Consider the following 25,570-nt stretch of genomic DNA (forward strand, 5'->3'; position numbering starts at 1 on the left):
TAGTAGCATCACTCTCAGCGCCTTAGCAGAATCTGCTCAAGAATTACACAAGAGCACAGCCTGAAGCATTCAAGGAAGAATAAGGTTACTGACCAGTCTTTCACCACCCTTCAGACACATTATTTAGATAAAAGCTAAGCTTTTTTCCTCCTTCCACTTCCCTATACAACCAATACAGAATGGCAGTCGCACAATGCACAGTGAGGTTTTTTGCGGTTTTTGCCTGTCTGAAAAATCTTTTTGCCTCTCCACTAACTTAGGGAGAATGATAAGAATGCTGTTGCTGCAGTCTGCCAGTTACCCTCCCAGGACCATCTGTAGGGTGATTCTGTCTTAATCTAATTATTTTCAAGTAAAACAAAGCTTGAAGCCTAAAATGGGTAAGAATTTTTTCTCTGCTTTACTTTTTTTTTATTAGAATGTATCCTTAACTTGTAGGATAACTTATCAAACCGCACTAAAACAAATGGCTTAAAAGAATTCACTGAAGAACAAGACAATGTGTGCAAAGAGGGACAGCATCTGTAACTACAGGAAAACAAAGACTAAAAGGACAATTAATCCATTCCACTTCAATAAGAGATCCGATATGGAATTGACGATCAAAACAGATTTCCTCCTCCTTTTGCATACCAACTTTTTTATTCTTTCAAGAGAACGCTGGGTCTTCCTTTGAAGTCTGTTCTGACTTCTGCATTAGAAAGGATACTGGTGGCTCAATTCATCTAGCCTAGCAAAAAACATGTTACAAGCTTGACAATGACAGCCATCTCATGAAGGGGCTCGAGCCCACTGTCACCACTCGCTATGTTTGTGACTGCAATCATGGAGCACCCAGGATAGCAGGACTCTTGTGCTATGTAATTTACAATATATCTGTCTTAATGCATTGGCCACAAACCTAAAAGTAGAGCTCCTTCTGCTGCACAGGAATGTAAGGCAGAGCAAGACCTAGAAACCCTGCTCCAGTCCAGGCTGAGTGGCTGAAAACAGTCAGGGCATGGCTAGCAGCTTAATTAATGCTTTACTTCCATTTTTTTAAAAAAAGAGGAAGGAAGAAATTCAGTTTAGCCTGAGGGTACTATTCTCTTATGCAGGTCAAAACATTTACTTATGTTCCCAGTGTCCTTTTACAGCTTAAAATCAAATAAGACAGTAAATTGAGGTCAAGAAGGAAGACACAAGCAGGGAATACATTTTCCTCTGTTTCTGCAGCACATAGCAGAGGGGTCCAGCACTGTGGATCTTGGCACTGCAGCTAAACAAACAATAGATAAGCATTATGTTAGGAGCTGAAAGTACTCTTTACCTGCTGGAGGTTGACCCCTGCATCCAGTAGCCCCTCTACGGCAGATGATGGCATGGACACATTATGATGGAGGAAGTCAGAGAATGTCTCATTCTCAATCAGGAAATCCCGAAGTTTCAAGTCTGGAAAATGACAAAACAAGCAAAATTCTGGTCACGGCAAAGCCAAAAGGAAACTCATGTGAGAGCACTGAACAGGAAAAGTCAAGCTGATAAATAGGGGAGAGGGAATTACACAAACCATAGCGCAAAAGAAAGAGGAGCTGCTGGTAAAGGGCTCTGAAACTTGGCAGGCTTCACAAATATCAACCCATGATGTCCTGGTCTCAAATAAAACCCCAAATCAACAACAAAAAAAGCAATCAACCTTCAAAACCAACTCTCATTAGCATCATTACTTCAGGTCAATTTGCTCATACATACATAGAAGCAAGGCATACCAAGTTGCTCCCTTGATCTGAAACCTACTACAGCATTAGCACTTAATCCCTGTGTTGTTACTGAACATGGGACTGAGCTGGTGCATGGACCACTAAGGGATTTACTAGCCTTGAGTTAATTATTTTAACAGCTGATGTACTCTATCATTAATTTCAAAGTCTGACATATGCAGACACACAGGTATGATACTGAATCACAGATCTAGGAAACAATCTTAGCTACTTGGAATTAAAAAATACATTTGTAGCATTATTTCCATTTTCTTTCCCAAGTGCTTCACCTTCTCAAGCCATCAGTGTTTCAGCTCTTGACTTTGAAACAAATTTGTACCTACATCACAGCAAAGGGAAACCATCTGGAAATAATAATCCACCTAAAGTCGACCAAAACTGGATCTTTTAGAAGCTGATGCTCAGAGCTGACACTGTTTTGGGTTGTTTTCTTGAATTTTGTGTGTGGGTTTGGTTTTTTGTGGCTTTTTTTTTTATTTGGTAGTTGTTTTGGTTTTTTGTTTTTGGTTTCTTTGTTTTGTGGTTTGGTTGGGGTTTTTTTGGGGGGGGGGGCGGGACAGAGAGCAGTGTTTAGTAGATTTGGTTTGGTTTTTGTTGCTGTTTTCTTTAAGAGAGAGAGAGGACAATTCTATCTCCATAATGCTTAAACAAGAAGTGATGAGCAAAACACCTACGCCAGGAAGAGGTGAGAGACCAAGTCCTACAGAATTTACCAGAGCGAAGATTTCCAGACTGAGGTACAACTAGCTAGGTGTCATGCTGTATTTTCTACTTTAGGAAGACAGGATGCTGCAACCCAGAGCAAATAGTTGAAAACAATGACCCCTAAAGAGAAAGTAATGATATGGAGGAATCAGGGGCTTGTACCTTTATCCTCCTATAGGGGACAGCTGTAACAACCTTTTCCCCCACCTCCTATACAGGAGGGGTTTTATGATTTCGCTTGGTTATTTTGTGTTTTGGTTGCGATTTTGCTTGTTTGTTTTTGGGGTTGGTTTTTTTTCTGTTTTTGTTTGTTTGTTGGGGGGGGTTTGTGTTTTGGTTTTTTTTGCTTTTTTGGGGTTTTTTTTGTTGGTTGGCTTTGGTTTAGCTTGGGCAGGTGATACTGCCACTAATGGGCCCCAACATGAAGAAGAATGGTGTGCACTCAGGGTGCCACTGGAGGTGACAGGGAGACTCTGCGGTTCGGGTGCCACTTCTGCCTCCCAGGCTGATCCTGCGGAGGAGCCGGCAAGGGGAGGAACCACGTGCTCTGCTCCTGCAGCACGGGGTTACTGACGGTCATTGCTCCTTCATCTACATATCCAGTTACAAATTCCCCGTTGCCTTTTTGTTCCACACGAAAAAGTAAATCACCCGCCTCAGCTGAGGCAAGGCGGAGGTTACTCTGGGGCAAAAGTGTCTCCCTCCCCTTCCTCTCTCCCACGCACCAGGACCACTCATGAATATGCTGGTTTTGAGCATGCTGTGCAAACGCCCCACTTGAACCCCACTAGCAAAATCTACCATCACCTCCACTCCCTGCCTAGGAAAAGGCTGGGGAAATATCTGGCTCCTGCAATAACATGAAACAGTCCTTCTCTTTCCAGAAGAGGCTAAAGCACCCTGCTTCACTGCAAGTGGAGAAAAAACTTCCCCCACCCCGATTCCTTGGTTACTTTCTACATGTGCCAAAATCCCTAAACACTTCTGCAGCTTATTTATTTTTTGGTGAGATCATCAACTATTCAGAAAGTCAGATGGACAAAGGGGGGACTGACTGAAGGCATAATGGCATGCAGAGATCAGATGTTTGCAAGCTTTTTCATTGAATCTGCCCCTACTTAAGATATTTTTCAGGCTTCTCTTAAAGGACCACATGCCATATGGAAAGAAAAAAAATAGTAGCCAAGCACTTTTCTGTTTCCTCAGTGATGTATTGCATTTTGGTTTGGCTAGTCTGTTTTATCTGAGTTTGGCTTTGAGGTTTTTTCCCACATGGAGGCATGATTTTCTTGGTCAGGGACATATTCTATAGGCAATTGCAGGAATACAATCTGAACTACACTGAGATTCCTGCTGACCTGCCTGTAATCATGAGGGGGAGTAACAAAGAGTCACCATCTTTCACAGCTGTAATTAACCAGCCCAGCATTAGCAGAGCATTCATCCCTTGCCTTTTTTGTCACGCCAAGCATTTTCAGACTCACTTAGCACTAGAATTTGCTGAAAATCAGTGCAGCCTTCCAAGGAACTCCTACGAACACCTGAACGAGTTTTCACCATCATTTGGAGTAAACCATGAAGGAAACAGAACAAGGTTACCAGAACAATGGGGCAGTGTTTGGCTTCCAGACAGCTGACCGTGAAGCCATGATCACTATCCAAGACCACACGTGAAAGCTCTGTGAGACCAAGGGACCAAATCCCAACACCACAGTCCTGGCTGCAGTGTCTTAAGCACACAGCCAGCCTTTTGTACCATGCATTTTCTCCCCCACCTCATCTGGTCCTACTTCCACGACTTGTGGGTCAGTGTCTTATGTAACCCCTCTCAGTTATGGAGGCATCCATAACAGCTTGCATATGAAACAACAGAAAGCACCGAACACTGCAATGCATCTATATTCTCCCTCTGGAAACCTTAAAAAGTCAAGGTTTAACACAAGTTTCCTCTTGAAAACAGCTACTCCCATCCAAGCTGACTGCTTGCCCACTAGGGCCTAAGGAAACAAAAGAGCACTACTTAGGAAAAAAGCCCTCCAAAAAAGAAAGCAAAAGAAACAGGTACGTCTTCTTAAGGCTACCACCAAGGTTACTTAATAATCCAAACACCTGGAGTGGATGGAAGAACACATTTTACAACCACGAGCCTACTACTGCAATATTATTCTGCCATAAAAATTTAGACATATTATCAAGTTACTCAAATATACAAAACAAAATGTCAGGTCAAACATGATACAACTTGCGTGTCTCCTCTCTTGCTTGAGAGTGGCCAAGAGCATCATTACAGTCAGCCACTGCAAGCTGGTAGGCACAGAACAATGCACTGGAGACCAATCTCTCCACATACTTTGACATGGACATGCAGCCTTTCCTTGCCCCTCACCTTTATCTTCAACAGGAAACCAAGGGAGCTGCACTCCTGCAGGCTCCCTCACCCCCAGCACAGGGTTCGTCCTCCTGATTGAAACCATAAGCCCAAGCACGAAAGCCAAGCCCTAGGCACAAATGGGGAGATAAACTTGAGGTCACACTGAGCAAACACACTCAAAAGACTGTCAAAACTGATGTGAACCATCTTGCTGACTCAGTGGTGGTATAGTCAGCAGAAATAATACTGAGACAACTTTTCCCCATGGCAAACAGCTTTTACAGTTTCAGTCCGGACATCAAGGGAGCAATAGCAGAGAACAGAGACTTTTGCTTATAAATCATGCAAATAACCCCCAAAACCAACAGCAAAGGGCTGAAATGCCTTTGCTGTAATTAGCTCCAATTTGGACATAGAATGGCAATGCAACAGGAGACCATCCCCTGCACATGAAACAAGCAGAAGAGATGTCCATATCCCATGTGGGACAGGGAGAAAGATCCTTCATATGGTCAACTAAGGAAGCTTCCAGCACAATTGAGAACTCCCAGACCTGGAGGTCTTATGCCTAAACCACAAAATGTCCCTTGCTCTCTGAAGTCACCAGTCAGGATTAGACAATCACACATGGCAGCATTTCATGGATATTGTTTTCATAAAAGGCACAGCTGTCCTTCATTTCCACACAGTTCAAACGAACCTTGGGGGCTGCCTTCCAGGCATCAAAACCAGAAACTCTCAGATTTTCATACTGCAGAGCATCTCCTACTGTAACACTTTATTACATCCTAAGATTTACATTTTACTGACAACCTTTTCCAGAACCTTTATGCCTGGGCACAGTGGTAGGCCAGTCAGCCCTTGCTTAAGAATCAAATCTTTGTGACAAAAAAAACCCAAACCCAAAATGTATTCAAAGAGCTCAAGACAATCACATGAATTAGCGAAGAACAACAATCTCTGTGCTTGCTATATTACTTACTAAAATTAACATCAAAATAAAAATATGCATTATTAAAAAAATAGCAAATCAGCTCTCCAGTTCCATACAGACCATAGCTGAACATGATTGTGCAGTGAAGGAAGTATCTGTGGTCCAAAAGCCACAGGGTTTTATTTTTCTCATTCCAGTAACACATCCCCAGTTACTTTCCCAAGCTCAAAAGGTGGGTCAAAGCGCAAGAAAAGCCATGGCTGGGTATCAGTTTTAATTTGCTGATCCTACTACAAGTATGATCATAACAGGTCCCATAGTAAGCAGTAAATTTTCAACAGTACTGGGAAGATCCACAGACAAGTGAAAAGAAGAAAAGCTTTTAGGGGCAAGTTACAGGACAAGACTCTTCTATCAAACTTCTCTACCATTCTTTCTTCTTTCACTGTGAAGACAGATACCTCCTCCAGAAACTTAATGGTGCTGTGTCCTTTAAAATTAAACAGCAGGGTGGGAAAACAGAACCCTACAGAAACTGTAGCTATGTTTTTCATATCCTGAACACTGTGTTCTAAAAATAAAAGGCATGCAAATGGAATTCAATGTTATCTCAATCCACTGTAGAGTAAGAAGCTCACCAGGCCTCATGTTAATTTGTGGGGTTTCTGCCCAAAGCGTTTGTGCCCATCATCTAAAATATATCAGGTTTTCAGCCACTTTAAAGCTAACAAGGTCATTGAAAACACTGTGACAGCCAGATCTACTTCCCAGTTTCACATACCTTAACTCCCTATAAAAAACTAATGAAGGGAAGGGGAGAAGCAGCTTCATGCCTTAAGTTAATTCAGCAGCTATGAGGAAAGCAGGGCAATATGTCTGATCTGTAGACATGGCTTTTTGTCATCAGAAGACTCCTCTCTACTGATTAAACATGCAAGACTGAAAACAATTACGTTACTTCATTTATATCCATTGCAGTTGGGGCGACTTGCTAGCCTCTGGCTAAGGCTGTATTCATCATAGCCAAATATCAACACAACACAGAAGCTGGTGTGAAATTCTGACCCTTATTTCTTGCCAGAGACTGTTCATAAGGCAACCCAATAATTTTTGTAACAGCAACTAAGATGTCACAGCAAGATGAAATAGTAAGATAAGATGAGGCATGAGACACTTCAGCTTCACTCTTTAGAATCAGCAAGGTTTCACAAGGGCCCAAAGGAGACAAAAAAAGAGAATTGGGTTCCCAGTTCAGCATCTGTCTCCACCAATTAATAGAAGGAGCAAAGCAAGGAAGAATATCAAGCAAGCAAAGAACGTACTTTCTTGTCCCTGTTCAAAGACTCCATATTCACAGCTCCCCATTCAGGTAAAACTGCACTTCTACAGGAAGGGAAGGCCCAGTCAGACTGCAAAGCTGGCTGTCACGTCTGTGCAAAACTGTGCCGAGGTGTGACTGGAGAACAAGGCCACAAGGCACCCTAGTCAAACAGGCCCACTTCACCAAGGGCACTGCTTCTTCACTGATCATACTTCTGGAAACAGGAGATTTGGACAACACAAGCCCATGGAGATGGTGAAGCTGAGACAACAAGCAGAACCTCCAGCTCCAGCAGTGAGAGCATTTACTGGTAGCACACATGAACACTACAAAAATCCTAGCTAGACACGTGTCTTCCAGGAAACCCTCACATGGTGAGATGACCAGGGCAGGCAAACCAAATGCTGCCACAGAATGACCTTGTACACTGGAAGTCTGTACTAATTTTTCATTATCTGGGAAGTATTCCTCTTGAATAGGTGACAGGTGCACTTGAACACCTGGGCTGATTTTCACACTCCTTACCTATCACTGTGATTTATTGACAAACGATGTTTGAAGCTACTTTCCACAAAAATAAAAATGGGCTCTCAAATAATTTCAACAGCAGAACCAAAGACTGAATGATTTGTAACTATATGATCAGCCAGAGTAAACTGACAACCATCCAGAGGAAACAGCAATCTCCTAATGGTGAACCATGCTACTTCACTGTACCCTACCAGGCCAATAACCCTGACTGACAATGTGAAAAGCAAAACTTCTCGCAGTGCTGGGCAAGGCAACAAATTTTCACCTGACTTCATAATACTCCTAACCTTGGACAACACATCCAAGAAGCATGATAAAGGAATATTTTTTAAGGTTCTTGGCTTTTTTAGCACTCACTAGGTTTTAATTATTCTTTTAGTCTGGGGCAGCTTTCCCCCTGTGAGGCGAGAATAGCTCTCAGAGCTACCTGTGTACCTATTAATGCTGGCAAGAGCTAAACTGTCTTCTGAAAAAGTTGGACAGCGATACTCTGAATTTGCTTACAAGAAATCAAGCAGCTCAGCAGGCCTGTTGTGCAGGATCAACTAGTGTGAAAATACACGCCTAATCTGCTCACAGTCAAAGTGCTGTTCCTTCTGTAGCCATGGCCTGACCTGTTTTACAGCAGGCTACAGCTCTCAGCCCTGAAAGCCATCACACATCAAACAGTGCTGCCTCTGCAGACACTAGATAATACCAAAGTGAACACCCCAGGGTCCATCATCTTCGTGTATCTGCCATGCCAAATGGTGATGTGAGTAAAGAGGAGGTAGCTTGCCATCTGTCTCCACCAGCTAGCATCTCTCCTCAGAGAAAGGGAAATGCTGCGCAACAGGTCCAGATCTTCCCTCTCATCTTGTGACATCAGGACCAGCTCCATTCCTCTCTAAGTTATGATTTTTGCTTGGAAGAGCTTTAAATATAGTCCAGAACAATTACTCTGGCAGAAAGCACAGCTCTCAGCATGTACTAACACACATACACAAACCAGTCCTCAGCTAGTCTTCACTGGGAGTACACTTACTTCAGGCATGCAGAGCCCATTAAGCCAAGATCCCACCTCTACCCTGTGTGGGGAGCCAGCATCAAACACAAGGCTAATACATCCCTTCGTGCAATTGTTTTGTACAAAGGCCATCAGGCCCTCTTCCTGTATGACACATTTGACAAGAGAAAGACTCTGCACCAGAAAGCCAAGACACAAGGCACAGAGGAAAAATCCTCAGGCTGGTCGCCACAGCCCTGCCAGCAAACACAGCCTGCAGAGCTCCTGCCTAAGGAGGGGCACACCCAACCACCTCCCTAAGCCCCACATTGTGCCTCAGAACAGATATTCTCGAGACTTTCCCTGTTGCAAGGCAAATTCTGTTATCTGCACAGACAACCATGAAATAGAGTTTGCCAACAAAAAAAGGAGAAAGAAATTATGCAGACTTCCAACAGTGCAAAAAAATTAAATAGACTTAAAGGAAACACCCTAAGAATAGTCATTGTATTACTTTAAGAAGTAAATTCTGAGCCGAACTTCAAATTGCATGGCATTATAACTGCTAATGTTCACAAAATAAGGACAAATTTCTAAGGCTCTGAAGTGGCTTGTCAGTTACAGAGATGATGGAGCACAGATGTGACGATATAAAAATACTTCATTATTACAACAAAATTATTTTCAGGAGTGGTAAACCAAATAAATTCAGGGATGGTATAAACTACAGAGAAGGCCCTCCGAAGGTCAAACCCAGCTCAGGGCAAGATGGGTGGGTTCTCCTACAGGGTCAGGAAGTAATTCTTTGATGTTAAGACTGGATTTTCACAGCACTGGGAATATTATGCCCTGGATAATATGCAGGTTTTAGATGTTTCAAAACATGAACTCATCAAGTAAAATCTATTTAAAAACCCCAAGCAGTAGAGAGACAAAACCAAATGCCTAGGTCACATCCAGTCACATACCACATGCCACCACAATTCTAATGGCAAACCTAAGCACACAAGGAATGGCAATGGCAATATGCTATTAAAAATGCATGGACCCAAGCAGAAGTTGAAAGAGTAAGCTGTGACCAAGGAGGACTCTGTCTAGAATTCCTTCTACTTGAGAAAGTCACTGTAAATTTAGTAGAAATTCAAATCACTGGAAAAGGCAGGGCTGGACATCAAATGAGCATTACTAATAGCAGAAGTCGTTTCATAAGCTGGCTATGTAAGCATGTATCAGTGAGACTGCTAGTTCAAATGCAACCAGAAGATATTTATATGAGAATCATTCTCTCGCCAAAACAAGCAGGCAGAACGTATCCAGCAGTATTTTCCTACTTGAAAATTATCACAGCACCACCTATCCACTTTGAAGAGCTTCTCCCATTAAACTGGCATGGCTAATGATGAACCTTAAGCAAAACAGCAGGCAGAGCTTTCCAGGATCAAAGCACCCTGACTGTCCTGCACTTGTATTTGTTCCTCCTTACACAGAAAGGCTGATGAGAAGAGAAAAAACTACCCCTCCCTTGGGTGTGAAGGCTCATCCTGCCAGTTATCTGTTCCTCTAACTTGTCACAAATTCAGGGAACCTGACTGACATCTGACTGATTCTGAAGTTTAGCAAGATACCAAGTCTGCAGTCAGCAGATCATAGTAGCTCTTACTTTTCCTATGTTAAGGAAGATCTACACTTCTGAATGTAGTGCCAAGTCCTAATGCTCCTTATTCCAGCACACTGCAGCATAAGCCACCTTCAGAACAAAGAGTAAAACAAATCAAAAAATGCTGAAGATTAACAACAATAGGCCAATCATTACACTGCACTTAGTTTAACCAGAAACATTGTCTACTTCCACTGAAAATACATCTACATCCAAATTATTTCAACCTCCCATGATTGATTCCTACATTTCAATTTGGTTGGTCACTGCAAAGTTACCGTTACGGATAGTTGTTTGGGTTTGCTTTTGAGTCTCAAGTCCAACAGAAGGGAATAAAACCCTCAAACTTCAGCACCAAAGAAAAGATTATGTTTTCTGTGCCTAGCTTAGGGCAACCTTTGCAACTATTCAAGCCCTTCACTACTAGAAATCAGACTGTTGAACAACAGCACTTCAAAATAATTGAACAACTTTCTCAATCTTAAGGAAAGACTGAAAAACAGATGCTTAGTAAATAGCATCTGTAAAAATAAAGACTGCCCAAATTCACTCAAAGCTTTAGCTGGAAATCATGTCTCTCACATTTCAAGTGTGACACTACACTACATTACATCAGGATGGTCCCAAACAGACCCTGCCTTGGTAGTTTCAGGAGCTCATCCTTCCAGCTGGTTTTCTACTGACCTGTCAATATACTAACCAGTCCTTCCCTTTGGTACTGGCATAACTTGCTGGCTGAAAATACACCCTGGAACATTTGTGTCACTCTGCTTTACACAGAGGACTGGATTACTTCTAGGTACAGAGAAGAGCGGTGCCTCCTGTTACTTTAGGAACCTGCTTCTGTGTACCAGTGTCAGAAAGCACTGCAATTATCTGAAGAAAATGGAGTATGTACTGCCAGAGAGGTCTTACACCTTATTTCTACGGATACACTAGTAAAATTCCTTGCACTTTAAGGTAGCAGTAGAGATAACATGAAACAGAAGGAAAAAGACCAGGTAGGTGAAGACACTTGGGGTCTTAAAGGGCTACTTCATTGTCTTTGTGTTCTCTGGCTTTACAGCACACTGTTCCTCACCTGCTAAGCAGGAAGCATGTGAACAGAGCAGCGTAAAACCATAGGTGATGGCTGCTGACCATGTTGTCACATGGTTGCACCTTTGCTACAATGAAAATTGTCGGGACCATGGACTTCCACGTCCACATCGGGTCTTAAGTGTCAAATCCACTTTTTTATTTTTCTCCCTACTGTTCTGAAGCAGCTTTTTGCTGGGTAGGCAGCAGTGCTGCTTTCCTAAGGAGATGGTTGGCACAGTCCAGAACAGGCATTCAGACTTCAGATATTGCTATCTTTGCAGTAAGCTGTCTTTGCCCCACCAGTAAATCTCCTTCTGGCACATATCTATGCTCAGTCAGCTTCAGATATGCTCCAACTATGTTTCAGCTGCACTTTTCAGAATAGATAGAGAACTATAAGGAAAAGACCTCCAAAGATATAATAGTTAATGCTTATGAAGTTCTGACTGTCTGTGGTTACGTAAACCTTCTGACAAAAGTCAAGAAAAACACATCTAGCTACCTCAGGTAGTATGTTCCTCTAAAAATACGTTTACATGAACAGGTACGTTCAAAGAGAAAAAAACCACCACAAAACACCAAAACTCACAGGAAATGGTCTTTATTTTAAAGGGCCTTTTATTGCACCGTTCTTAAAACTAAAGCTAAATTAGAAAGGGAAGGAAACTGACTGTTTACTGAGGATGTGTGTCACAGAACAGCACGAATCTCCCCCACATATAGCACACAGAGTGCTGCCAGGTCAGCAAAAAAAAAAGCTTGAGCAAGATCTTCAGCTAATAGATGAGCGACATTCCACTGAATTTTCAAAGGTACACCAATTTTTTATCAGCTGAAAATCCCTGATACACAGGCCTAAGCAATACAAGGTTTTAACAAACGCTATTGATTATTGACACACAGTAAATACATAAGCATATGCCTGTTTTTTTAATTCTGCAGCTGTTGCATTTGAAAACAAAACATATGAAAGTATAAACATAAAACCCATAAAATGAATTTAAAATTTATTTCAACGAATTCACAACTACTACTCAATAAAACACAGCATCAGCAAAAATATCTAGGGTTGAAAGTGGAGAGTGTCGCATTTTAATAAAGCTGCAAAGAAATTCAGTCACAGGTGGCAGAATATTTTGCTTCATTTAGTCAGGATCCTGCTATTAAAAATCACTTATTTGATGACCAAAAATATTAAATGGAACAAGCAAGATTGCCCAAAAATTGAATTGTCATGGATTTTCAAAAAAATCAGGCACACAGTGCCCTGTCCTCTTGCCTGTGCAAAAAAGAACTTGATTTACCATCAACATTTTCTAAAAGCCATCAGCTTTTATTGCATCCTGACTGCATTGAAAACTGCCACATCCTACTGTGTTTGAGAATGAGGGCAGCTGTTTATTTATTTAGCTCACAGGAATGCTGTAAAAATTAGGTAATAAGTGTTTGTAATACACGCTGAAGATAAAATGTATTATTACTAGAGATGGCTCCAAAGCTGAATATTAACTTGAGAGATATGGGAGGTCAGTCCTAAATTAGGCACTCTGGCCTCAGTACCAACCAAACACAGAAGTGTAGAGGGCTTTTTCCAAATGGGGCAATTTCATAATCTCCACTCTCATGAGAGCTTAGGCCCATGGAAATCCCCTGAGAAAGCTGAACTTTTCATCAGATAACAGTGTTACATATTTCCTAGGGGAGTACTAACACTAAGCTCAATGTGGAAAGGCTCTATCCTGCTGTCTCAACCAACCTCAGAATGCAGCTTAAATAAACGCAATGCAATCTTCCACAAATCAGGCATTTCTTAAGATTCTGAGATTAGAAGTCAGTGAAAAGAAATGCAGAATTTGCCAGAGTGGAAAACAGAAAATAAATACAAATTGAGGCTAAAACAACATAAGTTTGGTCAACATAGTCCTGACATTAACAAGATGAACTGGCAAGTGTGAGAAGTTTAACTGTTCACTTAACACTTCCTACTTTATTTGCTGGTTTAAAATAAAAGTCAGCATTGACAGACAAGGCTAAAGACTAAAGAGAACACGCAGAACTTTTAAAGATGGTACTACCTCTGCAGCACATACCAATACTAATTACTGATAAGAACAGTAAGCAATTCTTGCTTTCTTTATCATTGTGTCTTTATCTAGACAAGTTAAGATAAAGGTGAATGAAATTAAGAAATTGCAATTTGGCATCTACTGGAATAGCTCTGTTGCTAATTGTAGTTATGGGTGCTGTTAACTCCCCTCCACGCAGTGCCATTAACTGGCACCAGGTTAGCTGGGTCTAAAGTAACCATACTGCCAGTGCAGCCTTATGTCAAGAAGCTTGCAGTTTTCCTTATGTTTTTTTTAACAGGTTTCACACAATCTCCTGCAACAGGATTCTCAGAAACATTTTTCTCAAGCTCCTGTCACCTAGTATAGTTCAGACATACAGCAAGGCCAGATTTAGAGTAGCACTGAATATGTTTTTTCAATTCCCCATTCAAAGAGATTTCATCCTTGCTCTATCACATCCATACATATCTACCTAGAATCCAAGCTGGCATAATTCTAAACCACTATCTTCAGAAGTATGTCTGTATGAAGGAAGTTCAGAACAAAAAAAAAGCATTAGAGCCCAGTTCTACAGAATCAGAATACAGCACATTATGCTAAGATGTGTTTACCCATCTCAACCTCTAAGCAAAGTCACATAGTAACAACTGTTAATGAACAGTCCCATGGATAACAAGTATGATTCTCTTGGAAACAGATTTTAAAGTACAGCAGACCTTTGTACTTTGACCTCTATCAAGATAATTTTATTAGTTTAATCACATCCTTAGCTTCCAAATAATAAGGAAAGCAGGCTCTATTGAAAATGATAATTCCATATCTCGTTATATTGTAGTTACAGGATGCTATTTTCTGAATTACGCAAATATCATGTCACCTAACTAATTAAAGCTATATACCTAATTGCCCAATTAAAAAACCTGGGACTAGTGCTGCCGTAAGAAGTCTTTTCCACTTTTGCTTATCTCTTGACTGTCAGCCTCCCAGTTTCAGCTGAGGACAGAAAAAATAACACACCAATTGGATTCACAGAGAGACTTTGCCCACAGCCTGTAGTAAGGGACTTAAAGTGCCCTTCCAATAATGTTTTGGAAATGTTTTTCCAGAAGATCTGCAGTTGCCTAAACAATTTCCATTTACTTAAAAAAATAAACTCGAAGAACATTCATGTATATGCCTGCTTAGTAGCACAGAGATTTGAAGAAAAAATTAATTAAGCAAATGTGAGGAAACTGCCATGTGTACCTGAATCTCCTACCCAATCAACAACTACAATTTTTGTGCAACCCAAGTACCCAGTATTGACTGCTTCTTCCACTTGCTCATTGTGACAGGCTGCATCTGACCACAGCAGAAATCACAGTGGTTCCCACGCAGTCCCAGACTCCCCTTCCTGGAGGGATGCTTTGGACTGGGAACAAAGTAGCAGCCAGGAATGCCCAAGGGAGTTCAGCTGAAGGCTAGTGCAAGGTAACTGCTTCTGAATACACAAAGGTAAAGTAGCCTTCCTACCTACCCCAATAAATCAAGATCTCTCTACTGATACCACATGGCAGCATTTTTGGGGAGCACTTTTCCCCTGGCCTAAAGGAAAGGCAAGGATCTGAATGTCACTGTGGAGCACACTATCAGAGAACCCAGGTGCGTATTTATGTGCTGCAACAGGAATGCCACCCTGCCACGGTTGGTGTTTGGAGGTGTTTCTGGGCATGAAGACCACCTGGACATATGGTTTGCTAGTCTTCATTCTAGCCCGGCTGGTTTTTGCTAGGATTCTTCCCAAAGGAAGTCAGGGGGGAAACCAGTCTAATTAGGCAGGCATAGGCAGGTATAAGAACCAATCTGAGTGTTTAGCTTGAGGGCGTGGGTTCAATTTTGTGTAGGGACAAGACACTGAGGAGGGAGTTAGCCACCACCTTAATGTCACCTAGCAGATAATGTATGACATCCTGTTTCCCTGAGCACCCTGTAATCATACAGTAACACACAAGCCACCAGAAAACCTCTCCAAAGGCTCTTTAGCCCAAGCCCTCTACCATCCTTTACCTGTTAAATAAAAAAAGCACTAATAACATTGACCAGACAGGCTGCAAACTCCTTCAGTGTCAACATCTCTGTGCGCAGCAGAGTGCAACACCAGCAAAGAATGCCACCCAGCTGATGTTCATCTCTTCTGCCACAAGCAATATTAATCCAGCAAACAACTGGGACAGGCAGGGCACATGTGGAATAATAGCCCAAGATCTGACGCAATTTCTTAGGCGATGTTTGTTTCCCTCTGCCTATTTCATTGCTCCATTTTTGTTTAGTTGGGTTGGCTTCAAGAAAAATAGAAACATGCCCTTTGGGATCACTGAAAATTAAAAGCAACACAGTAAATACTAGCCAGGCTGGCTTATATCTGCAACTTTTAGCAGCAACCAAAGAAGATGGCTTTAACTATACCTGCTAATTTATTATCCTGTGGCATTGCAGAACAAAGTATTTTAGAGTCTTGTAGACAGAAGGAACACATAAAGAAAGTGTGCCTCAGAGTCAAGAGCAAGCTGTATCTCCACCTTTCAAAACAGAAGAAAAGCTTATTTCTTGCAAACAGTTAACCAGACAAAATGGCACTGAGGCCAGCTGCAAATTCAGTGCTTGCAACCGGCGATCCAAACCTACTGCAGCTGGCAATCCCAGCAGCCTTGTCATGCTCTTGAAAGTGCCGTCACCAAGGTCTTTGACTCTCTGTACTCATTTGCACTCTGCCTTATCATGAGTGTTAAAGACCTTGGTGACATTGCTGAACAGACATGTAACAAGTGGAACAGAGAGGGCACCTGGCACCTGCCTGCAAAATTGATTATGTTATGGTATGTGTGTGCCTGCACGTAGATTTCACTGCTCGGGGTTTGCTGGAAGCAGCCACACAACAGCAGTGGCCATAGAGCACAACAGCTGCATGTGCTGAACTCCTTCACACCACCACTTAGCACTTTATCCTGGCATCCTGGCCAAAAAATGTGCTACATGAAGCCACACTGAACTGTTCCCTACTAATAACATCTTCCTCTCCAACAGAGAGATCTTCTCTGCTGTCCCTCCTCCAACTCCTGCACAAACAGCCCCGTTATGAGGAATTATCTCCCACCTTATCAAGAAGTGCCTAAGATACAAAACCTGTTGGAATGAGCGGATAGCATGTCCTGAACAAAACCTTTATATCCTACTTTGTTTTTAACGAAGACACGGACATGCTCATACCTGTGCAAGCAACATGAGCCATCTTAAGTAGGTCTCTCATTCCCAAGGTTCAGCTCATGCCTAACTTCAGATCAGATGACTAAGAATCACACCTTCAACTTTAGTTTGTGAGGGTTGTTTTAAAGAAGGTTCAAGAGAAAGGACTCTGGTAAATGCCCTCTGAACAGATTCAGATATCAGAAGCCAGATATATAGACATGAATGCTCTGCATGACTAGCATTAGCTCCAATTTGCATGCTAGCAGAGATCAGCTCCTGGAAGCCGGTTTCAAAATCATCTGGCAGTAGTGGGAAGAGTGTTTGAGGGGAGAAAGGAGCTGCAGAAACTCCAACAGAGTCTATGTCACACACCAAGGAGCACACAGTCCAACCCACTGGGGAAGTTGGAAAGTTCCACCTGTCTTCACCACCAATTCAAATGGCTTCAGGTCCAGGCCAGAGTTAAAACACACAGGATATTACATTTTCAATTATTAGCTTATCGATAATGAGCCCTCCTGCTACTGGAGGAAACACATGTATAGAGACAGCGCTTTCAGGCTGGGTGGTGCACTTACACCTGACACCCACTCCTACTGTCTCTTTAGGCTCCCAGAGTCACTGGAAGAAATGGCCCAGAGTGAAGAGGATTTGCACCTCTCACACCTCATCATCAACAGCAACTGAGAGTTGACCTCCCTTGAACAGGAATCTAAGCACTGCTAAGTATAAATACATGAGTGCTTCTAAGATTAGAGGATGCTGTTTCATGCATGCTGTCAAAGAATGAATCACACAACCAGCAAGTGGACAGCAGGATCCACCAAGCTGGATGGCTTTGTAAATTAGCATGAGAAAGACAAACAGGCTTTGTTCTCCAAAGGTCTTACCAACAATGGACATTCTGTCATTCTAATGACACAGAGGCTTGATTTTTTGATTACATATTTGAAATATTTTATTATAGAAATATAGTCTGTGATGACTGGGTCTGAGGCTTGTTTTTACAGTCAGTCCACTAGTCTTTACAGCAGAAAGAAACATGAGCTTCTGACTTTCGACTTGTAAAGTACTCCATTTGCAAAAAAAACCTCTTCTTGGAATCACTCCTCCCCCTCAGACCTTCCCAGCAGCAAGACCTTCAGTTTATGGCTTTAATAGTGTTCTTGTAAATGTCCATGTCTGACATTCACTGCACATCTCAATACAAAACACCACACCAGGATCTACTCTCTTTGGAACAGTTAACTTGTCAATGCAAGTGTAAAAGAAGTAACACTAAAGAGTAAAATACTACTGCTAGAAGTGTAAAACCAGTGACAACAATATCTGTCATTCTGATGGGGAAAGCTTGTTCCCAGCAAACCAAACCAAACAATTGAAGACATCTATGAAAACAACACCAAACTTCTTTGGGAAGTAGTCATCTTAACTCATTTTGGCTGTGTTCATTATGTGTCCATCTCTGCACAAAGGGTTCGCTCTGTATCCTCTCCCTTCTGAAGCTGCTCCAGATTTACATAAAAGTGAGGATCCCACTCACCAGTTCTGTGAGTAAAAAGTGGTACGGATACTGAGCTCCTTAGCAAGCAGGCATGTCCTTTATACACAACTATGAACTAATGATCAGAGTCAGTAGACTAGGGTATTATATGCAGATGTGATCACATCAGAATTCTGCACAACTCTGAAGGGGAGAGAGGCGGGTTAAATACCCAACACAAATACCTTGCACTGTCCATGTCTGTACATACATTCAGCACATACCTGCCAACCTGTCACTAACAGTACAGGTTATTCCAAGGTGACCTGCAATGTACTGAGCAAGACAAAAGAATGTAAAAACACCATCTCTGCTTTAGGTATACTGAGTACACATCAGACTATGTGACACTATTCACATCATACCAGGTCAGATATTTTTCTCCCTGCAGCCTGCTTGAGGCTCAAATGATGAGAGCTAAGAAGAACTATTGCTGTGAAACCAAGGGCAATTTTCACAAAACACCAAACTACTACCTATGTTCAAAGAGCTCTACATGCTGCATAAAGGCTATAGGTGAAGACTTCCATCACTTCCACTAGCCACACACCACACTAACACAGCAGCCAAGGCAGATAATCTTTCAGGGAAGAATATGCCAAAAAACTTTCAGGTGCCACATCAGAGAGATGCAGCAATAGCAAGGATCTGCCACATTTCCTGAGACTGGACAGAGCTCTTTCACATCCCAGCTCCGCTGCAAGCTTCCCATGTGATCTCGCACTAGTCACTCATTCATCTGCACAGGACAGGAAGGCACACCATCTCCTCACACAAGCTAAAAATGGGAGGATTCTAATTTTCACAGGAAATAGGGCAGTGAAACTAGACAGTTTTCTTTTGTACCCTGCTGTTCAAAATCCTGCCAGACAATATCAGAGAGTATACAACACCAAAGTCATATAGGGACAAAAAAACCCCCCTCCAAAACAAAACACAAAAGGGAAATGCATATTTCATTGTCAGATAATATCTAGCTTTGGGTTTGTAAACTGGGAGGCCAACATCAGTTTTTCCCCATCTGTGTTCTTCCAGCACACTTCCCTCTGGAGCTCAGAGGGTAGAACACTAAATTGTAGCTACATTGTGTTCACTGCTTCACAAAATATCAAAATAACTAGTGTTTTTCCAAAAAGACACACTACTTCAGCTCCTTTGAGAAAACAAGCACTTTAACTAACTTCAGTGTGCTCAGGATTCACATCCAAAACAGCTGCTGTTCTTGGCATTACACACCATGCCTTTCTTCTTCCACCAAATAAATTAAAGAGCATACAAAGCTCTGACACAGGAAAGGTTTAAGGTACTTCAGCAGGATTGGAAAAGGTTCGATAAGCTGTAAGTTATAATAGTGCACATTCACATTATGGCATATTCCTGAAATTTACCCGCACACAGAATTAACCAGGTCAGAAATATCAGATATTGACTCTATCAGGCTGTTACCTAAGCCAGAGGAATTTCCCAGCTTGCGTAGTTTTCCCAGGACCTTCTGGACATCCTTTATACTCGTGTCCTGTTGGCTGTACAACAGTAACCTCCTGGCATCCGAGAACAGGCGGGAAATACTGCAGGAAAATAGAAAAATAACCAGCAGTCATCAGCTCCATGAGCCACCATCCACAGATATAGTTTTACATACCAATCCCAAACTTTAATCCCCTCTAATTATGTCATGCCAGCACAAAAAACTTTCCTCAATGACTACCCTTTGACAACCCAAGGAGCCTAATAAAAGATGTCTGCTAATGCAAGATCAATCAATAAGTTACACTGAACATCACGCATTTGAAAGCAGTTTTATGACAGAGATGGAGAGGGGTTCCTGCTGCCTATAAACTGCTGCTTCTCAGAAGCACAATAATTTAACAATATCCTTTCTCCTTTCAAATGCTTCTCCAGATGCATTATGCTCTACATTAAGCCTGTCCTTTCTGAGACCATGAATGTAGCAAGTACAGCAAGGTATAAGAAAGCTGGCCAAAAATTGTACTTCCTGCATCATGTCAGCCAGCAATAAGTAATAAACATCAGGAAGTATTCCCTAAACCTGTTCAACTGCCTCTCACTCTACACTGTTCAGAGGTTCATTAAGCAGGAAAAAAGATGCTCTGAAAAAAGGAGCATCTTAAAAAGCCTTACTTTTTTGAGGTGAAATTCTGACCCCAGGTAAGAGAATGGGCTCAGTCCTTATCCATGCAAAGCTTTTCATTCACCAAGAGCTTCAGGTACTTGAACTTGGGAATTCTGCATGCCTACCAGCTGTCTGCTAGCCCCTATGAACTTGGTAACTGATGAATCTGGTACTTCAGAGGTGGTAGAAACTGCAGTACCCTCACCCAGTGTAAGAGCTCACAACTGATAGGCGACTTCCAAATACCCCTTTCCCCCATGTTTCTCCAAGAACAGAGATGATGCAAAAGGAGACAGACTCACATGGAGGCATTGAAGTTTCCAACAATACCAGGGGATTCCCCAGGAGTTGGGTAGCGGAAACATGGGTTGTTGGCATTGCAGATGATCCCCTGTATCCATGGCAAGGTTCCTGCCGAAGGCATAGCTTTATTTGGAAAGTGACCTAGAATAGAAAGATGGGAGTTAGGAGACAAACACATGATACAATCCTCTACTATACAGCATTGTATTTGAAGAACAGTGCTAACCCTGCACTGGTTATTGCTCCAAAATGCCTATGAAAGAGCAGACTAGCCAGTCCTAAGAAGGACTGAGCTTGCACTAGACTCTCCACACTGCTCTTTCAAATCATCTTGCTGAAGTCTAAACCTTTCCACTAAAGAACTAGTGAAGTCATAGACCAGAGTTTACATCCTGTATAAGAACAAAGCAGTAACAAATTACTCATGGCAGATCTCCACCAGTATGCCACTTGTATACTTGTGAATCCCATACCCCCACAATGACCAGGGAAGAAAGGCCTCCCTTGTATAATCCTGGACCTTACATAAACTGTCAGGTTGATTTTTGCAACAAGCTTGCTTCCTCACCTTCACACTACGGACAGGATCTTGGGAGGAAGATTATGACCCTTCCTCAGTATCTCAAAGCTCAAGACTCTGAGGATCAGATGCCCACCCCCTCCCCTCTGATGCCCACCTCATCCTCCCAGCATGCCTGCATTCACTCAGGGGGCTGGCCCCCTACCTCCACAACCCCAGCAGAAGTATCAAAGCCCAAGAAAGAAGTAGTATCAAAGCTGTTAAATTACAGCAAGGCTGATTATTGTTGGTGGCTGAAGGAAGATGGGAATCATATCAGCCCTCCCTGGAGAAAGGCAAGGACTCTGTGCAGGAGAAGGGTTAAGGAAACTAAGCTTATTGATTCCAGTACCCAGGGAACTCTTGCTCCTAGTTCTCTGTTTAAAATAGAAGAGCTATTTACCTGACTTGAATTTTGTTTCATTTTGCCGTTTTTGTTCTTGGCTGAGGGGCTTGCAGTGAAGGAGGGGGAGGGAGAAAGAGGAAAAATGCTAAGACTTTCAGATTCACCTTGTAAAACTTCCCAGAGAATCATCTTCTCTGTTCTCCATCCCTTTCACTTTACACTGTTAGTAACTCCAAGAAAATGTTCAGAGCAATGTCAAAAGAGGCATGGCACACAAGAGTTTATGGTAACCATTTAGACACAGTGATGTATTTAACACCAGTTTCTCCAAGAGTATAGCAGGAATCTCTTGGTTTTAAATCAGATAAGATACACAGAAAACAGTGCAACAGCACATAATTTTCAATTACATTGCCGCAAACATCTAGCTTTTCAGAAGAGATTAGGCATGTCTTGTCAGCTTCTCTCCCTCCCACTGCCAAAAAAGTGCATTTTGAATACTTTGAAGGATCACAGGAACAGAAAAGAAAGTTCTACACGACACAAGACAGCACAAGCACTCTGGCCCAATAGCAATCTGTCTTCTCACTGGTCTGGTGAAAGTCACATAGCTATCACTTCAAAGTTAATTGTTCCTTCCCATTTTAAGAGAAAACTTCCTCACACTAAGCCAGCCTGTTAGAAACAAGAAATCCTGACAACAGTTCAATCCTCGGTTCTTCTCAATCAGGGAGAGAAAACTGAAAATTTTACTGGTTTGTTGAATATGACTACTATTAAAATACTGAGGTTATGTGGAGGCTACAAAGCACTTGCACACAGCTCTGTTACTGCTATCACCAGGCATTACTGCTATCACCTACAAGTGATTTCATAACAGCATCCAATACTGCCACTACAGATAACAATCCTACTTCCCCTTAAGGCATCCACAGGGTTGCCAAAGAGTTCACCATCAACCCAAAAGCCTTCTTTCTATGTCTGCTCACAGTCCAGCCAAAGCTGCTTCACTTCACAACACATCCACGTTTGTCAGCATAAGTGAACGTTCAGTGAAACCAATCCAGAAAACACAATTTAGAAACCTATTCAAAGAAAGTCTTCAAAAAATGAAGAGAAATTAGCCACAGAAGTGAATTAAAAGTTACCAGATGCCCTTTACTCTATAACTGCTCAGAACAATGTAAGAAGGCAGACAAAGCAATAATAGTCAATATAATTGGGAAGGGAAAAGGATTGCAGGTGAAAGACTCAAAACTACGCTCATGACACCATGATGCCAGAGCAAATGTTTTACATGAAGGCTATTGACTAGCAAGACCAAGCCAAGTAGTTCTACAAAATCACAGTTCTTACTAGGTTTCAATTTATATACAGCCCTGCCATACCTGAAATTAATTACCAATGAGGTTGCTAGTTATTTATAAAAGCTGAGTAGAGTGCTAATTGCTTCTCTTCAGCTTCATGTCTATATCACAGGTATCTCTCCTAATGTCACTGTAACATTCAGTCAGAAGAGGCAGTTCAAATTCCATGTAAAGTATGAGATTTAACTTAGGGAAGTTTTAACTATGCTGTTGAGTGCTGAAAAAAGTGAGTTAGGCAGTACATGGGATCAGCAGAGTCCAAAGTGTAATGAGGAAACTGCAAACACTAACACCTCTGATTTAAAAAGATACCATTTTGAACACCTAGCAAACAGCACAAAATGCCCCAGACACTGCAAAGACAGGATAAGTGTTGTAAAAGAGAGTTCTTTCCTTATTTCAAGAAAGAAACATTTCAGAAGGCCCTTCAGAAACATGTTTTGCTGACCCTTAAACCTTACCTTGAAGTAATCAGGCTAAGGAAAGATAAACAAAGAGCTATTCCACAATCACTTAATTGCAGTATGAAGCTGTCACCAAACACAGTAAAACAACACCATGTTCCTAATAAACAAGTCATGCTTCCTAAATCAAATGACAACCAAAGAGGCCTATACATAGTCATTTATGAAAAACAAGCTTCCTTTGAAAGAAAAGCAGTAATGTGCCCATTTAGGGTGCAAAAAGAAAAGTAGAATTGTTTTTTTGTCAGCAATGTATGACTGCTGAATCTACTAAATGCAGAGCTGATACTGTAATAGTTCGAAGGAATGGAATCGCTCTTGCACGCTTTAATGTGATACATTAATGCACTTTACTACCTGGAAACAATATTGCTGTCTTAGAGATCAGAACACTGCATTCTTTTATGCCAAGTCACACACAGATCAAAAAAGAAAAATAAGACTGAGGTTCTGTGCAGGTTTTACAGATATTGCAGAGTTGTACAGCAAATTCTCAGGTAATACAAAATGAGAAACAGCAAGAAAAAGAGCAGCAACCTACAGTCCTGGAGCAACATTATCAGTTAACTGCAGTTTCCAAGGTGGAAGCAAAGAAGTTATTAAGCCCTCTTGCATATTTCTGACTGAAGTGGGGAACCACTGCTCTTTCCATCTTGCCAGCTGCATTATTGCATTCTAAACATGAAACAACAAGCATTCTGGGCGCAGCTGCTGTGTTTGCTACTTACATTCATGCTGCTCATAGGGCGGATATGAAAGTCTTACAGAGATCAGGATGAAGAAGATAAACAGAGGCCAGGCAACTTCGATCAGCAGCTGGAACTGGAAACAATAAAGGCAAAGTATTAAGACATCATACTGAAAATAAAGGTCAGAACAGAAGTTCTAGGACAATCCACTTGTAAGCCAAAACAGTTTTGTAAGCACTGTCTCACTTTGCTCTGCCTACACATGCCAGGATCAAGAAGTCTGTTCCTCCAGCTACAGAAGATAATCTGCAAAGAATTACAATTTTTTTCTCATTGATATGTGCCACTTATTCAACTAAAATGGATGTACTTAAGGGCTATTTTTGCCTTATTTTTATATTTTTCTGTCCCCTACCTGAAAGAAACCTCCCAACTAATCTTTCTAGAAATGAGCTGAATTTTTTTACCCCATATTTTGAGGCACTGGGGTACTTGTATCCCATTCTCACAGCAGACCATTAAGCTTCTAGCCTAACACATCAGGCATGGAAACTCTGCTGATGCATGCTACACCAAGTCTTTCAGTACTGCAGACATGTATTGGTATCTAGAAAGCAGAGCTACTAAGATTAGGCTCATATCTAGTCTGTTTTGCTCTAATTTATGTTTTTTTTCATGAAGGTAGGCAGCACCCACTGGTGCAAGTAATCTACAGAAAGGCAGTGAATATCAGGTAAATAAATAAAGAACTCAGTTATTTAGAGGAACAAGACAACAAGAAGAAAAAGCCTGCTATTAAATATACAACATTTCTTAGACAAATTGAATTGAAGTGCAGAAAAATTCAGAGATGTGTCACATCCCACAAAAGCATGTGGACAAAAGCAAGCCTCCAGCCCAGAGCTTCTGAGACTCAAGCTGAAGTTTCCCAGACCTGAGTTTCAGAAGCCACATCCCTACCTTCCCACTCAAGAAAGACTGCATAAACTTGTATTTTCAGTAAGCTATGAAACAAAGAAAATCTGAAAGCTTTTTATGCTGATATTCTGTACATTTCTCATCTATTACTAGCAGCAGAACAGGGTTTTCTTGTCAAATGAAGAAAAATATTTTCCACTTTTTTCCTGAAAAACTCAGTCTTTTCTAATAAGAGGTTGACATCATCCTCCTTAAAAGCCAGAGTGTAAGACCTGCAACCTCGTGGGAGGCAGTATCCCACCCACTAACATGTTTTAACATGTTCCCTCATTAACAGCTAAAACTGGACTCAACACTCAGCACAAGGCACTCCATGCAAACTTTGAGGTGAGAGACTTCTAGGTAACTACTGTACCACAAAATAAGCACACACTCTAATAAACAGGGCATTAAAACAAAGGTCACTTGATCCAGCAGAGGAAATTATGTAGGATGGCTTTTCATAGATACCCTTCATAGCTGACATCAAACAGCAAACAGCACCCCTATCTAAAAGGTATAAAAATTGAGCATCAGTCTTCCCAGTAACAGTGCCAGTCTCTGCAAGAT

At 41.6% G+C, this 25,570-nt stretch overlaps 1 protein-coding gene across 3 annotated transcripts in view; it reads right to left on the reverse strand.

The window, feature by feature from the left end:
• ABCA1 (ATP binding cassette subfamily A member 1) overlaps nt 1-25,570 on the reverse strand; it is a 100,433-nt gene that overhangs the window by 54,395 nt on the left and 20,468 nt on the right. For all 3 annotated transcript variants that reach the window (XM_030969411.1, XM_030969410.1, XM_030969409.1), the window contains exons 3-6: nt 24,083-24,176; nt 20,618-20,759; nt 19,628-19,749; nt 1,310-1,431 (exon numbers count right to left, since the gene is read on the reverse strand). In XM_030969411.1, coding sequence (XP_030825271.1) covers nt 1,310-1,431; nt 19,628-19,749; nt 20,618-20,759; nt 24,083-24,176 — 480 coding nt within the window. The remainder of the gene's footprint in view (nt 1-1,309; nt 1,432-19,627; nt 19,750-20,617; nt 20,760-24,082; nt 24,177-25,570) is intronic.

The sequence above is a fragment of the Camarhynchus parvulus genome, chromosome Z (assembly GCF_901933205.1).
Source record: "Camarhynchus parvulus chromosome Z, STF_HiC, whole genome shotgun sequence".
Classification (NCBI taxonomy): domain Eukaryota; kingdom Metazoa; phylum Chordata; class Aves; order Passeriformes; family Thraupidae; genus Camarhynchus; species Camarhynchus parvulus.